Source organism: Ailuropoda melanoleuca, chromosome 13 (genome assembly GCF_002007445.2).
Source record: "Ailuropoda melanoleuca isolate Jingjing chromosome 13, ASM200744v2, whole genome shotgun sequence".
In the NCBI taxonomy this organism is placed as follows: domain Eukaryota; kingdom Metazoa; phylum Chordata; class Mammalia; order Carnivora; family Ursidae; genus Ailuropoda; species Ailuropoda melanoleuca.
Window position 1 is genome coordinate 68862700 of NC_048230.1, and position 17460 is coordinate 68880159.

Below are 17460 nucleotides of genomic sequence, written 5' to 3' on the forward strand. Positions count from 1 at the left end.
CAGGTCATAATCTCAGGGTCCTGGGATTGAGCCCCGCATAGGGCTCCCTGTTCTGTGGGGAGCCTGCTTATCCCTCTCCTCCCCATTTCTGCTTTCAGTCTCTCTCTTTCTCTCTTTCAAATAAATAAATAAAATCTTAAAGTAATAATAATAATAACTTTTACCACATCAGAGCAGAGAAGACCTGTCCTCAGGAAGTATTAAGTGTTCCTTCTTATCATGTGCAGCATCGAGATACCACACACATGATCTTTGAGAGTCATTAGTTTTCAGGAAGCATTTTTTAAATATCTTCTCAACATTGTCAAGATTTTCCTAAGAGAATACATCATATTCGTTGTTTCCTGGACTCATCTAAAGCAGAGCTTATTTCACTAGCCTACAGTGCTTTTCATTAATTTTTTTTCACCTTAAAGTAGCTACATGTCATTTTTAAATAATGAGATGCTTCCTTTCTCTTTAATTTGAAACAAAGTAAACTATTGATGTTCAAAATGTTATCTTTAAGGTACCAAATAGGAGTAAAGAAACAATTTTTCCGTCTCTCTGTATGGTCACTGAGAATGTAAACAATCATTCCAAAGTCATAGCTCCATACTTAGAAAAATCACAGAAGGGGCGGTGGCTCAATGGGTTGAGCATCTGACTCTTTTTTTTTTTTTTAAAGATTTTATTTATTTACAGTGACAGAGACAGCCAGCGAGAGAGGGAACACAAGCAGGGGGAGTGGGAGACAAAGAAGCAGGCTCCCAGCAGAGGAGCCTGATGTGGGACTCGATCCCAGAACGCCAGGATCACGCCTTGAGCCGAAGGCAGATGCTTAACGACTGAGCCACCCAGGTGTCCCGAGCATCTGACTCTTGATTACAGCTTAGGTCATGATCTCAAGGTCCTGGGATCGAGCCCCATGTCGGGTTCCGTGCTCAGCAGGGGGTCTGCTTGAGATTCTCTCTCCCTGTCTCTGCCTCTCCTGCTCTCTCTCTAAAATAAATAAATCTCACTTACTATATTAGAAAGAAAGAGAGAGAGAGAGAGAGAGAGAAAGAAAAGAAAAGAAAAGAAAAGAAAAGAGAAAAAAAAAGGAAGAAAGAAAAGAAAGCCAGGCCACAGGAGATATGTCAAGCACAACATATTTGTTTTTGTTGGTCAGTGCACATGTGGGTGATGGGTGTTTTTCCAATTAATAATTTGAGTATCTTAATATCAATAAGATAAGACTGTTTCTTTCTGAAACTGTCCTTTCTTTTTCTTTTTTTAGGTGGTCAAGGAGCTGGTCCTCCTCAAAACCAGATGCAGGTGTCCCACGGGCCACCAAATATGATGCAGCCCAGCCTCATGGGAATTCATGGCAATATGAACAGCCAGCAGGCTGGTAGTTCTGGGGTTCCTCAGGTGAACCTGGGCAACATGCAAGGCCAGCCTCAGCAGGGCCCACCATCTCAGCTGATGAGCATGCACCAGCAGATTGTGCCCTCCCAGGGCCAGATGGTCCAGCAACAAGGAACCTTGAACCCTCAGAACCCTATGATCCTTTCAAGGGCCCAGCTTATGCCTCAGGGCCAGATGATGGTGAACCCTCAAAGCCAAAATCTTGGGCCCTCGCCCCAAAGGATGACCCCACCCAAGCAGATTCTTCCCCAGCAGGGCCCACAAATGATGGCACCACATAACCAGATGATGGGGCCTCAGGGGCAAGTTTTACTCCAACAGAACCCAATGATAGAGCAGATAATGACCAATCAGATGCAGGGGAATAAGCAACAGTTTAACACTCAGAACCAATCCAGTGTCATGCCGGGACCAGCACAGATAATGAGGGGACCAACTCCAAACATGCAAGGAAACATGGTGCAGTTTACGGGACAGATATCAGGACAGATGCTGCCACAGCAAGGGCCTGTGAACAACAGTCCATCTCAGGTTATGGGGATTCAGGGGCAGGTCTTGCGACCACCAGGACCCAGCCCACACATGGCCCAGCAGCATGGTGATACTGCTACTACAGCAAACAGTGATGTCAGTTTGTCTCAGATGATGCCTGATGTTAGCATGCAACAAAGCAACATGGTTCCCCCCCACGTGCAGGCCATGCAGGGAAACAGTGCCTCGGGAAACCACTTCTCAGGCCATGGGATGCCTTTCAATGCACCTTTCAGTGGAGCACCCAATGGAAATCAGATGTCCTGTGGTCAGAATCCAGGCTTCCCAGTCAATAAGGATGTCACACTAACAAGCCCATTGTTGGTCAACTTATTGCAGAGTGACATCTCTGCGGGCCATTTTGGGGTAAACAATAAGCAAAATAATACCAACGCAAATAAACCGAAGAAGAAGAAACCCCCTCGGAAGAAGAAAAATAGTCAGCAAGATCTAAAGTAGGTTGTGGTAGTTTTACCTCGAATCTTACTTATTTCTATGTGGACAACTTTTTCTGATGGAAAATTTTAAACATACATAAAATTAGAACAGTATGAAATCTCTCTGCTTCAACAGTTATCAATTCATAGTCTATCTTGCCTTCCTATCCGCATTACCTTTTTGAATATTTTAAAGCAAATTGACTAAATATTTCAGTACTATGTATCTAAAAGATAAGTATGGTTGGTTGGTTTTTTTTAATGAACACACAATACCATTAACATGTAGAAAAACTAATACTTCCTTAATATTCTCACATATTCAGACTATGTTCAAATTTCTCTAATTATCTTCATTCTTTTTTTATAGTTTGTTCATATAAGGATTAAGACAAAGTTCATACTTTTCAATTGAGTGATACATGTCTCTTAAATATGTAGTCTTAGGGGGATTGTGGCTCATAGACACTGAAAAGTAGCCGGTGCTACACATTGCACTTCGGCTATTAATGGCTGTTGGGGATCCAGGAAGGCCAAGTCTGTTTTAGAGATGAAAACAATTTATGGAGATTCCTTGCTGTCTCAAATAGAAATAGTTCTTTGGAGGTGCCTGGGTGGCTCAGTCAGTTAAGCATCTGACTCTTGATCTCAGCTCGGGTGTTGATCTGAGGGTCGTGAGTTCAAGCCCCGTGTTGGGCTCTGTGCTGGGCATGGAGCCCAGTGTAAAAAAGAAAAAAAAAAAATTGTGTACAAATGCCTTTCCTTTAAAGGCTCTCCATTTTGGGGTTTTTTTTTTTTCCCCCATCATCCCTAGAAGCTTAAAACCTCATTTTAGGTTGGTTGGGCCTTTTAAATCAGTTACCCTTTAAGTAAAGGTTCTCCAGGTGAGTTCTTTTGCAAGATAACAGCAGGAAGGAAAATTAATTTATATGTCATGTCTTGAAGCTGAGTGTTAATAATCATGTTTTTGGCTTTGATAAAATGTTTCCTGTAGGAGTATTGATTAAACTGGGTTTTCTGCCTTTAATCATAAAAATTGGAATTCAGAGACATTTGTTAATAGGGGATAGTGACTAACAAATGTAAAATGGGTTAATCAAAACAAATTGCTAGAACTGTAGAATAGGAGAGTTTTAGTTAAACAACCATAAATGTTCAAAGTAAAACCGACTATCTGTCTCCATGCCTTCCCACAATATTTCTTTGATTGTATTCTAATATTATACCATACTCACTTGCTGCTTCTTGAATCTTATAAAAGTCTATAACTATATATTAACAAACTATAAGTTTTTTTCCTGAATTCAGACCTAGTAAGACCTTTAATTATCTAATTTTTCCAGTAGCTCTAAGTTAAATTCTTGACTGCTATCAACCTGCTATCCTGGGAGGATATTTATTCCTCTCAGTAGCCTAGGAGTAAAATTGCAAGGTTATTCAGTTGCCTTTAGTATGCATTCTTGCTGTTTTCAACAGCCCCGAGGGAGATTGCTTACTTGTTGTGGCTAGAAATTGTGAAAAGGGCCTTATATAGATAGCATCAGGGCTTCTGGGAAGGGGGACAGTACGTATAATAGGAAGAGCACCTGTTCCTAACTCTACCAGTGGCTCACTGTGGAACCATGGGCCTCTTACACTTCTCTGGGCCTTTGTTTTCTCATGCATAACATGAGGTGGCTGGACCAGATATCTGAGATTTTTTTTTTAGCAGTGTAGTTCCATGAAAGTAAAGAGACCTACAGAATCCTTATAATTTGAAGTGAGAGAGAAGTCGTAGAAGGAACAAATTGATACAGGCATCTGGATGTGCTCATGATCCACTTCAAGTTCTAAATTTCCATGTGCTAGGACTTTTTATAAGGCTTAGAAACTACACAGAATACAATGAGGTCAAATACTGTCTAAAAGTGGGTGGCCAACATCAGGGCAAAGGGAAACTAAAGATAAGGAAGAAAAGTGCAGCTAGGAATAAGATTGCAAACCAAATGGTTGTGAGCTGCTGGTTCTTTGGGAATTTGGGTGTTAGTAATAACGTTTTTTTCATTTCTTTTTCCCTACTAAAAATTCTAAGCTACAACCAGGTAAAAATGAAAGCATCCCAAAGCCATTGGGGATGTCTGCAAATACTCATTCAGCAGAATGAATTAGCTTTGTTCTAGTATTCTCCATTTTTCTTTATTCTCTGAATATCATTTTATCAGCCAGCCTATAACTTCTTGCAAGGTGTTATGAATTATCCACAAAAAAGAAATAATCTGGACTCTCTGATTGACCTTGATAACTGCACCAAAGATAGTGTGGTTTCACAGAAATGGTACTTTATAATGTTGATAGCCCAAACTATGATCAGGTCTTAAAACATCTAAGGGATGGATGATTACATGAAAATCATTATGTCAGAAATTTGTAGAGAAAGTACTTTGAGTAAATAGCCATACTATTAGATTAAGTAGATTTTATGTAATGAAATTGCTGGATTATTTTTATGCCAAATATTGAATATTTTATCAGACTAGAGAGATGTAAGTAGTGATAAGGATGATAATGCAAACAGATTTTAGTTCTTCAGAAATAGGGGAGAGGTTAAGTAGCTTCATGTATAAATTATGCAACTTACTCTCAAATGTGTAATTTATTTTTCAGTACCCCAGATACTCGCCCAGCTGGGCTGGAAGAGGCCGATCAGCAGCCATTGCCAGGAGAACAAGGAATTAACTTGGACAACTCGGGCCCTAAACTGCCAGAATTTTCAAACCGACCACCAGGTGATAAAATGTTAGCTAAAGATTATATACTTTTCATCATTTATACAGCAGTACAAGGTTTCTTTTCAAGGAAACAATAGTATTTTATTTTGTCTCCTAACTAGGCTTCTTTAGAGATAAAATGTATCTAATAATGTGGAAACTTTGCCTTGATATTAAGAAAAATTTCAAATATAACTTCTGAAGCTTGTGTATGTATGTAGTATACATAGTTGACCCTTAAACAACATGGGTTTGAACTGCATGGGTCTACATACATACAGACTTTTCCAATAAATACAGTACTGTAAATGTATTCTCTCTTTCTTATTTTCTCACTAACATTTTCTTTTCTCTAGCTTACTTCACTGTAAGAATACAGTATATAATACATATAACACAAAATACATGTTTTAATGGACTGTTTATGTTATCAGTTAGGCTTCCAGTCAGCAGGTAGGCTATTAGTAGTTAAGTTTTGGGGGAGTCAAAAGTTATACGTGGATTTTCAACTGCATGGGGAGTTGGTGTTCCTAATCCCCACATTGTTCAGGGGTCAACTGTATATATACTGCTTAAATTCGTCTTCATTATTTTAAGTCCTCATAAAAATCAGACTGAAATATCAAGTGCCTCTTTATTCTTGTCAGTATCAAGGTCCTAGTTGGCATCAAAATGGAATAAGATTAAATGGAAAGATGTTTTCACTTTAATCCTGCTTACCTGCCTTTCTTACAGCCTTTTCTACTGGGGTTTTCTCGAAGCAGAGAACAGGTTTACAATAAGATTTTTTGTAGCAGTTTTATTACGAATCTGTAAGCATAATATATGAGAGTAATAAAAAAGACACTCATGTACCTACCACCTAACTGAATAATAAATAGGATCAGTATTCTTGAAGCCCCCTGTGTTATTCCCCCTTCTGACTATAAAATAATATTATCCTCTAAATGTTGAAAAGAAAAAAGCTCCTAAAATTCATGTATTCCAACCTAGGTGTTATAGAAGAACTAAGGCCAGCTGCCACAGTATCTCTGTAGTTGTTACTGTTGGCCTGAGCAGTGATTTGTAACCTTATTCCCCTGTGACCCAGTTGAAGACACACAAGCCTGTTAGACTTAGGTCACTCTCCCCTGTGTATACAAAGGATTATGTTTTGGTTTTTTTCCTCACTAGTTACTACACCTCCTTTTTGTCATGTAAGTGAGAATGACATTATTTGGTGGATAAACTTTAATCCGTCCTTAATTTATGTACTTTAAAAGTGAATCAGAAAAAAAGTAAATACATCATGATGTCAATACTTCATGTTGTTTACTACAAATTGTTTGGGCACACCACACTTCCAGTCGGTGAATTGCAGCAGCACAGATGAGGTGGGGAGGTCATCGGTCTTGACAGGTATATCCAGAAGGCATTATGAATAGGAAGGTACCTTCTTCCCTCAGATACATCTGAATTCTTATGTGAATCCCAGGGGTCCTCACACACATATTGCTTCCTTTCCATAGTTTGTAAACTAGGAAGCTATAGGCTAAATTTGACCTATTTTGTGTTTGAATTGTCATGCAGTGTCTTAAACCAAACAAAAACCTGAATTTAAATGCCTTTAGACAGAACGTCATTCTGCTCAGCTTGGCTCTGTCCACAGGACTGCTACTGTCTTATGCCACACTACTTCTCTTCTTCACTGCTGGCCTGGTGCCTATAGGCATATGAGTTTGCATCCATTGATTAATAAATAGGGTATTTGGTTATGTTATAGACAACATGTGTGCTCTGACTTTCCTTCTCCACTATTCTGTCATGGAAACCCCAATCTGTCTTCTTATCATTAGTGCCCTTTGGACTGCTTCCTCCAGCTTCTGGAACCTTTATAACAGCCATGCCCTCAGTTATTACTTTTGAGAGGCTACTGTATTATCTGTTCTGCTCTCTTTGGTATTTACACTGCTGCTTGATGGGCTGATTTAAAGATAAAAGACATTTGTGTCATAGCCCAACAAAAATAGACTTCTACAGAAATGACTATTTTAATATGAGAACCCGATTTAAACCTGTAGAAATGCCATATGTTATTAGCTCTGTGAACGTGAAGAAGTAACTTTGGCCTAAAATAGAAAAGGATTTTTTTTTAAATCTTCAAAACTGAATTTGGCACATTGTACTCATTGGTGCCATGGAAATCTTTGGCCAGAAGACATTAATTAGCTGTGGACCACAGGGTCTGACCCTGTGGATCAGCAGCATTTGATAGCTGCTCTGTGAAAATCTTGAATCATCATTCTGCCAGCTGCCAGATCCAACTGTACTTATTCGTACACCTTCGTAAAACTTTCCTTATGTATTTTTCATGCAACAATGGACTAAATCTAGTTTTTGAAATTGTATCCCAGCTATTTCCCCGCTTTTTCCCATGGAACCACCTTTATTCCTGGTTAATGATTTTTCCTTTCTGCTGATTGTGCAAGGCTTTGGTTCTAAAATACCGAGTAAAGTCTTCACAAAAGAAAGAGTCATTTGAGCTCTTGCCATCTGGAAATCTATAAGGCATTGTCCCCCAGATTCTTTTCCTGAAATTATATTTTATTCCCAAGGGCAATGCTTCTGGCTTGCTTATTCTCCCATTGTGGATTCATAGAAAATATTTCTCCAAGTAGAGTTTTAACATGTAAGAAAGTAAATGGAAATTAATATCCATAAAAAAAATCTCCAGTGCTCTCAATTGATTTTCAATATGTGTATCAGCTTCTATGAGCTCCTACTATTTATTAAACTGATTTACATCAGAGGGGCAGTTTAATTCAGTTAGGTTCCCCCAGAGGATTGAGCCTGAAGGATGCAGCATGGTGTATGGACCCAACGGATTGGAGTAATTTTAAATCCCTCTTAAGGAGTTGAATCCTAGCATTTTATATTTTACTTCTGCTGAAAGAATAAAAAGGCTGTCTTCAGTGCTGGCATTGTCACAAAATCTAGTCTTAAAAAATTAATCAGTGGTAACAGAAAAAGTGAATCCTAAATGCCTTAGCTCATTCACAAGGACAGTGGGATATTTATTATGCCCACGTGAGAGCCCAGTGCTGGGTGCTCAGCTTCTGCTGTCGATGGGAATTGTTCTCATTTCCTCCGAATGAGTGGTTGGGACAGACGCGGCCACTTGGAGCACGCAGCACACGCTGTCTGTTAGAGTCTTGTGCAGTAGTGCCTCATTCACACCCTGAAGACTGAGGAGCTCCAGGCTCTTGATGCTTTGCTTTTTGCTTCCTTAAGCAGTGTGACCCTTTGCTTATGTTGGAAAATGAGGGGCTGCCCCTACCCCCCTGGGTGTGGGCATGCCTGAGCTGTTTGTGCACTGTCTGTGCCGCCTAGACGAGTATTGCTTGGCTGTACTCTAAAGGTAGCAGAGCTTTCCTTGCCGAAAATCTAATTTCGCTGATTTTGGGGGCTTGTTTTAGGTTATCCTTCTCAACCAGTTGAACAGAGGCCACTTCAGCAGATGCCTCCTCAGCTCATGCAGCATGTGGCAGCCCCACCGCAGCCACCACAGCAGCAGCCACAGCCACAACTGCCACCGGCACCACAGCAGCCACCGCCTCCCAGTCAGCCACAGTCTCAGCAGCAGCAGCAGCAGCAGATGATGATGATGCTCATGATGCAGCAGGACCCCAAATCAGTTAGGCTTCCAGTCTCCCAAAATGTCCACCCCCCGCGGGGCCCCCTGAACCCAGACTCCCAGAGGATGCCCATGCAACAGAGTGGCAGCGTGCCCGTCATGGTCAGTTTGCAAGGACCTGCTTCCGTGCCACCGTCGCCTGATAAACAAAGAATGCCAATGCCTGTGAATACTCCTTTGGGAAGCAATTCAAGGAAAATGGTATACCAGGAGAACCCCCAGAATCCTTCTAGCTCACCACTGGGAGAGATGTCCTCACTCCCTGAAACGAGTGGCAGTGAAGTACCATCTGTCTCAGGAGGCCCAAACAACATGCCTTCACATTTAGTAGTTTCCCAGAATCAGTTAATGATGACAGGGCCAAAACCTGGACCATCACCCCTTTCAGCAACTCAAGGTGCAACTCCCCAGCAACCCCCTGTAAATTCCCTGCCCAGCTCCCATGGCCACCATTTTCCAAATGTGGGTGCTCCAACCCAAACATCTAGGCCTAAAACACCAAACAGAGCCAGCCCCAGACCCTACTATCCTCAGACACCCAACAATCGCCCTCCTAGCACAGAACCTTCAGAAATCAGTCTATCACCAGAAAGACTCAATGCCTCCATAGCAGGACTCTTCCCCCCACAGATTAATATTCCTTTACCTCCTAGGCCAAATTTAAACAGGGGCTTTGATCAACAGGGCCTAAATCCAACAACTTTAAAGGCCATTGGGCAAGCACCTTCAAATCTTACCATGAATAATCCTTCCAATTTTGCTGCCCCACAAACTCACAAATTAGATTCTGTGGTGGTGAATTCTGGAAAGCAGTCTAATTCTGGAGCAACAAAACGGGCTAGTCCAAGCAACAGTCGCAGGTCTAGTCCTGGGTCCAGTAGGAAAACCACCCCAAGTCCTGGGAGACAAAATTCAAAAACCCCTAAACTTACTCTGGCCTCTCAAACAAACACAACCCTGTTGCAAAATGTGGAGTTGCCAAGAAATGTATTGGTCAGTCCCACGCCTTTGGCCAATCCCCCTGTACCTGGGAGCTTCCCTAACAACAGCGGGCTGAATCCTCAGAATCCTGCCGTGCCTGTGGCTGCAGTGGGGGGTGTTCTGGAGGATAACAAGGAAAGCTTGAATGTGCCTCAGGATGGCGATTGCCAGAATTCCCAGGGTAGGAAGGAGCAGGTAAACAATGAGCTCAAAGCAGTCCCTGCCCAAGAAGTTAAAATGGTTGTCCCTGAAGATCAATCTAAAAAGGATGGGCAGCCTTCGGATCCTAATAAACTTCCCAGTGTCGAAGAGAACAAAAATTTGGTGTCTCCTGCTATGAGGGAAGCACCGACATCGTTAAGTCAACTTCTTGACAACTCTGGAGCTCCTAACGTGACCATTAAACCCCCTGGGCTTACAGATCTGGAAGTAACACCTCCAGTAGTTTCTGGGGAGGACCTGAAAAAAGCATCTGTCATTCCCACACTGCAGGATCTGTCTTCTTCTAAAGAACCCTCTAATTCCCTAAATTTACCTCACACTAATGAGCCGTGTTCAACCCTTGTGCATCCAGAATTGAGTGAGGTCAGTTCTAATGTTGCACCAAGCATCCCTCCAGTAATGTCAAGACCTGTGAGCTCTTCCTCCATCTCCACTCCCTTGCCCCCAAATCAGATAACTGTTTTTGTAACTTCCAATCCTATCACAACTTCAGCTAACACATCAGCAGCTCTGCCAACTCACCTGCAGTCTGCATTGATGTCAACAGTTGTCACAATGCCCAATGTGGGCAGCAAGGTTATGGTTTCTGAGGGACAGTCAGCTGCTCAGTCTAATGCCCGGCCTCAGTTCATTACACCTGTCTTTATCAATTCATCCTCAATAATTCAGGTTATGAAAGGATCACAGCCAAGCACAATTCCTGCAGCTCCACTGACAACCAACTCTGGCTTGATGCCTCCCTCCGTTGCAGTTGTTGGCCCTTTACACATACCTCAGAACATAAAATTTTCGTCTGCTCCTGTACCGCCTAATGCCCCCTCCAGTAGTACTGCTCCAAATATACAGACTGGTAGACCCTTAGTCCTTAACTCACGAGCCACCCCTGTTCAGCTTCCTTCCCCCCCTTGTACCACTTCTCCAGTTGTCCCTCCTCATCCCCCCATCCAGCAAGTGAAAGAATTGAATCCAGATGAGGCTAGTCCTCCGGTGAGCACCTCAGTCGATCAGAGCACTCTGCCCTCTTCACAGTCAACCACAATGGTTTCTCCCCTTTTGACCAATAGTCCAGGCTCCTCTGTCAATCGGCGAAGCCCAGTCTCATCTAGTAAGGGCAAAGGAAAAGTGGACAAAATCGGCCAGATTTTGCTGACCAAGGCATGTAAGAAAGTTACAGGCTCTCTTGAGAAAGGGGAAGAGCAATATGGTGCAGATGGAGAGACTGAAGGCCAAGGGCTAGAGACCACAACTCCAGGGCTCTTGGGAACAGAGCAGTTATCCACAGAGCTGGACAGTAAAACCCCAACGCCCCCAGCACCCACTCTGCTAAAAATGACCTCTAGCCCTGTGGGCCCGGGCTCCACCTCAGCAGGACCCAGCTTGCCTGGCGGTACTCTCCCCACCAGTGTACGCTCGATAGTAACCACTTTGGTACCCTCTGAGCTCATCTCCGCGGCGCCGGCCACAAAAAACAATCATGTTGGCATAGCACCTGAGCCACTTGCAGGTGGCCTAGTGGAGGAGAAGGTGGGATCCCATCCAGAGCTTCTGCCCAGCATAGGTATGTACTTGGGGCCTGGCATCATCTCCTCGTGTCAGTTTTTTGATGACCTATCCCACAAAAGAAAGCATGACTTCTTTTCTACTTGGAGGAAGAAGAGTGGGCTAGATGGCAATAGTGGTGGTTTTATTTATTGGAAGTACATTGGGAAAGATACTTTAAAACCCATGTTAAGTTTACATTCATTAACATGGTTCTCTCTCAGCTCCTGAAATAATGATAGGTAGGCCTTTTCATTTATGTAAAGTTTGTCATTTTACAAAGGAAGCATCTTTACATATGTTATCTCACATCATCTTCATACCAACCATGTCAGGTAGCCCTTACCCCATTCTGTGGGTGAGAAGATCGAAGCTCAGAGTTCAGTATTTGTTCAAAGTCCAGGCTGTGAACCTCCAGTTTAACTTTGTCTCTTAAAGGTGCATAGCAGCTTCTGCAAGTTCTCCTTACTGTGATAATGACTTCTCTCAACAGTCAGAGCAGAGTTCTCATGGCCCCTTCCTCATTGTACTCTATCCCAGAGACTAATCCCTTCTGACTGGCTACTCCAGAGGAGAGCTTTTCAGAAACCCAGATTTCATGATAATGGATAGACACAGGAGACGCAAAGTGGTTGAGAGACAAGCTTGAGTTAATATCACAGCGCCAGCATTTACCAGCTCTATGGGTTTAGTTAAGTTACTTGACTACTCCAAACTTGAGTTTCCTTGTTTGTAGTATGTAGACAACAGTAGTTGTAAGAATTCAGTGAGATAATGCATATAATGTGCTTAGCACAGAATATAGTAATCAATAAATGTAAATAATTGTTATTACTGATTTCTCATCGATGCAGTCTCTTTGTAAGTTAGGCCGTTCCAATTCATGTATATCTAGTTTAGATTGTTTCCTATGTACTGTTAGGTGGACAAATAATGGGAGCATTGGTGTCCTTAAACCTCCCCTCCTCCCTTCACAGCCTGCCTCTCACACACACACGTGTTCCTTCTGTGAGGCCTAAATGGTATAGAAGCTCTGTTTCCTCAGAGTGGAGCCGGTCACACACTGCCAAAGCTGAAAAGGACCTTTGCTATATCCGAGGCTAGCAAATAGTGCCTATCTTGTTTAATGCAGCTAAAAATTTTTGAGTGGTAAGCACCTACGTGGAGGGGCAGAAAGAACGCAAGCTTCGGGGTCCGATCAGAGTTCAAATTCTAGTTCCACTGGTTACCAATCACAGTTGGATAAATTCCTTAACTTCTTACAAGCCATGTACTTGACCTGTGAAATGGAGGCTATCATTCTACCTCCCAAATTTTATGCAGATACGAGGAGAGGACTTAGCATAAAGTGATCAGCACACCGCCTCACTCAGAGCTTTGGAAAGGTTAATTCCCCTTCTCTCTGCCTCTTTACTTCAATGCCAGAGATACAAGGAGGGATAAAGGCCTTTGGGGAGTTCATTGCCCTTACAGGAGACAGAGACTTCACAGGTCTAGGTGCTCTAGGTTTCTGGTTCTAGTTCTGTGGAGGTAGGTGACCCCTAAGATTGAAGAAACCTGGTATGACTTAAATATATTCTCTGCTATTAAATGTTTCTATTGTACTTCCTTTCAGGGAACTTCCCCCACACACACACATACTAAGAGAATAATGGTGAAGTGATTAAAAAGTATTTTATCTGGATCATATATAATCTTAGAGGAATATATGAGCTTTGGGGAGACAAACCTGTGGTTGGAAAAAAAAAATCTCAATTTTAGTTAAGATTGTTTCCATTCTTTTTCAAGAGGCTTCTGGATTTTTGTCTTGGAAATATGAGAAACCAATACTAGAGTTAAAAGTAGAAGTTAAGGTATAGTTTTAAGCTTTATCAGATGAGCATCCAAAATAAATTCTTAACACAAATGCATTATTGACTAAGCAGGCAAAGAAATCTACAAAATTCACAGTTTCCACAAGTGGGTAAAACTTACTGTTACAGAGTTTATCTAGGATGTTAGACTGAAATGTCAATATGGGAGGACATAATCCTTGAGTGACTGTGGCATATCTATGCTCTTAATCTTTACTGTATGATCTAGTAAACTCCCATTCTAGAGTACATTGTGTATCCTATTCCATTCCTCTTCCAGGACCTAAGTACTCTCTGTCCTCTGAAGCATAATTCTGATGTTTATCCCTCAGTGTACCATCAGTTTTCTCAATCTAGAATTGATCTCCCTTGCTTTCGATTCCCATAGCACTTTTTATGAATCTTCTTCATATAACATCCCAGTGCACTCCCGTGTACCACATGTGCGTATCTTATCTTTAACACTGGACTGCGTTCCTGATGGACAAAAAGAATAATTGGTCTTGAAAGGTGCCTGGCACAGTGCCTTGCCCCTAGTAAGTTCTTGGTAACTGTTTACTAGACAAGTAAATGACATATCAAATTATTTATTCATCAAGTATTCATTGAATATCTGCTTAATGACCATCACTCTTTGCCAGGTATGCTGTAGAAAAGTATAAAAGAAATTATATGATTTATTTCAGGTCTCAAGGGGTGTAATCTTTACAGGGATGAGATAGTTTTTGAAGGCTAAGGTGAATGGTATAATTGTTCCTCTGAAAGTGGTTTGGGTTGTCTACTAAGGTATGCTTTGGAGTTTTTTGGAGTACCGGATAGATAGAACATGACCCCAAGAAGCAAAAATCGTGGGTACTCTTGTCCTCATGACCACCTCCTCCCTTGATCTTTGTACACACAAAAGGGAAAAACAAATACCCCTGCTGGTGGTCTGTGTTACTGTGTGGTATAGTAGCTAATTTTTTAAGTTTTGAAATGTCCTTTCAAGGCAATTGAAATGGCTTCCAAGAGGATGTGTATTTCAGCAGTTACTTAGCCCTTGATTCAGTCAGTGCTTTCTGTTTTGTTGAGGAAAGAAAGTAAAAGGCCTGTAATTTCTGTTTTCTTGCCTTAGCCCCTTCACCGAGTTTAGTCTCAAAGGAAACTCCAGCCACAACACTGCAGGGGTCTGTTGCCAGGCCAGGTAAGGCATGCTTGGAAAAACTTCTCCAAGTGGAATGGATTACGTGTGAAGGAACTGCTTCTCCCCTCAAGGTGCCAGAAAGTGGCTGAAACTCTTACCTGCTGGCTTCCTTTGAGCAGACTTCAGTTGAGTGGCAGAGCTTGTGTGGTACTATTTGAGGTTATTTTCCCCAGACCAGCTTGCTGTCTTACACATTCCTGGTGTCAGCCAGGGAACTGAAGAAGGGCATTGCAGTGCCCATTGTCTGCCTGCCACCCAGCTATGGGTGTTTTCCGTGGCACAGTTTACCCTGTAGCTGGCAGCTGACTAACTGGCATATGGCAACTCATTGAGGTGGCAAGCATTACTGCACTAAGCTAGTAATTGCACTTTCATGACAGGAGTGGAGGCTTGTTCTGAGAACCTCTGCTACAGTGAGGGAGCCATTCCCTAGGGAGTCAGTCATTTCAGTCATTTCTGGATGGCGTTATGTTTCTTCCCGTGACCAAGAAATTGCAAATAGCACTAGGGATGGTGTTTCTGGAAGGTGGAGTCCATGGTAATCTGAAAGATAATTTTTGTGGAATGCTGTGTCAGCTCTGAACGCATGAGGATCTTGATGGCAATAACAGCACTGTCTTCGTAGGCAGATAAATATGCCAAAGCAGATAAATACCATAAATATGTTACAGTTTAGTCTTCCTGGCCCTTTGTCATTGAAGGTATTGAGGGAACCCCCAAAAAAAAAAAGTATGATGCTTTCCACAAGGTGGTTAGAATCTCATTTACAGTACAGTTCACACTTCACAAAATTTGTAAGCAAAAAAAAACACTACCGTGTTTAGTTTTGTGGGCCTAAGCCAGTGAAATTAAGATGTAACTTGTGATTTATTTTTAAGATTTTTTTTAAAGGCGTCTCTATACCCAGCATGGGGCTTGAGCCCACGACCCTGAGATCAGGAGTCACATGGTCTACCCACTGAGCCAGCCAGGCGCCCTAACTTATTATTTTAAAATGGGCTTCAGGTGCTATGTGCTATGCTATGTTCTGTTGCACACTCTGAATGTGCAGGCCTCTGAAAAGAATGGATGAGCTAAAAACATTTCAGCCACCCGGATTCTTCCTTTGCCACCAACTGCCCATATGATTGTGCTAGGCACCTGAGAAGGGTAGGAGTAGAGTGAATCATTTGCAGAAGGGCTTAGATAGTAAAATTCATTTTTGGTGAGAAGCAACTAGAAAGAGGAAGGGAATTCCATGTCCTGCCCCAATTCTTTACTCCAGAAAAATGTTTTATCATATCCTACATCTAAGTCAGAATAATTGGAAAAAGAATTCTGTTTCTTTTAAGTTTCACTTAAATGAATCTCCTTAAAATGCCCCCGGAGTCACGAATGGCCTTCACCAAATTCCTTTGATCTGTACTTACGTGAATTAGCTGTGATAGTGTTAAAGTTATCAGAAGCACTGAATTTTTTTCAGATGAGCAAACTAATCAAAATTTTTATGTAATCAGCTTCCTTTGAGCTGTTTCCATTTTTGAGCACCTGTTACCTGAGTTTGTATGCTCCAGTGGAGCCAGCAAGGCAGCAGAGACTCAGTGAGGTGGTGTCTTTTTCATGTGGTGGGGTTTCCAAGGTTTATGGGTTGGATATAGGGTGCTAAGTAGCAAATGGGAAGCAGGGAGTCCCTCATCTTGCATTGAAGGCAGAGTATTCCAGCCTCCTCATGTTAAGGCTGCATCAACATGAGCATCATAGCAATAATAATAATAACAACAATAACAATATTAAGTTATTACTAAGAGCCAGGTGCTGTACTGAATTTTTATATGTATTATTTCATTTAATATTCCTAATTTTGAGGTGGGTAAAGTGATTGTCCCCTTTTTTCAGATGAAGCATTGAGCATAGAGAGGTCAAGTAATTTGCTCAATGGTTACATGGCTAATAAGCAGTGGGGTCAGAATTTTAATCCATGCACTCTGACTTCACTGCCTTCAGGGAGGTTAACATGTAATCAGTGGGGTAGATGAGGCATACACGGAGTCTGTGGTGCTAAATTCTCTAGAAAGGGAGACAGGGACAGAGCTGTGGAAGTCCAGAAGCAGGAGAGATCACTGCTCTCCGGTGCATCAGAAAAGCCTTTTAGAAAGATGGAACTACCTAAAGGCATGTAATGGACGAAGATGTTTTTCTGCTGATGCTGAGAAAGAAGTGCCTGGTAAACCCATAGAATGCTCATTTAAGCAAAACCCTGATAGACAAATTACTGAGATTTTCTTTCTTGGAGGGCATTTCTGGGAGGTTGAGGAAGAGAGGAACATAATGGAGTTTGTGGGTGTTATCTCAAAGCAAAGCAGTCTGCCCTCTAAAACTCAGCGAGGAGGTCCTTTGGAAGAGAATGCATCCTGAATAGATATTTAAGACATATTTGAAGATCACTGTCTTTAAAAACAAGTGTCAAGAGGGTGGAGATATTTTAAGAATGAAAACAATCTCTTCTACATGAGAGAAAGAGGCTTATTTTACTAACCTAGTTATAGCTGGGTGACATATGAACCAGGCAGTGTGAATTTAGTTCTATTGATTGAAACAGGATTATTTCACAGTGTGGAATAGAAGTAAAAATAGACCAAGTAAGTGTCTTATGCTCCAGACAACTGAGTTGTGTCCCTGCCAACTCTGTCTCTGTACCATGTAGGGTGAGAATCCTGCTGGGCACAGAGACATGTTAGCCTAAATAGGGCATTCAGAATTCTCACAGACACCTCCCTTCTCCCAGTGGACATAGACAACAGGAGCTCCCACATCTCATTTCTGTCCTTTGTATTTTTCACAGAACTCGAGGCAAATGCTGCCGTAGTCTCTGGACAAAGGTAAGATGATCATTCTGCAGACTCAGCATGAAAACGGCATAAGCCTC

General features: G+C 42.0%; 1 protein-coding gene across 13 annotated transcripts in view; it reads left to right on the plus strand.

The window, feature by feature from the left end:
- The window catches only part of NCOA6 (nuclear receptor coactivator 6), an 86563-nt gene that overhangs the window by 57536 nt on the left and 11567 nt on the right, over positions 1 to 17460 (plus strand). For 10 of the 13 annotated variants that reach the window (XM_034641384.1, XM_019796586.2, XM_002916397.4 and 7 more), the window contains 5 exons: positions 1259 to 2375; positions 5001 to 5122; positions 8560 to 11538; positions 14487 to 14555; positions 17377 to 17413. In XM_034641384.1, coding sequence (XP_034497275.1) covers positions 1259 to 2375; positions 5001 to 5122; positions 8560 to 11538; positions 14487 to 14555; positions 17377 to 17413 — 4324 coding nt within the window. The remainder of the gene's footprint in view (positions 1 to 1258; positions 2376 to 5000; positions 5123 to 8559; positions 11539 to 14486; positions 14556 to 17376; positions 17414 to 17460) is intronic. The other 3 variants (XM_019796591.2, XM_019796592.2, XM_011221243.3) reach the window with 2 other exon arrangements.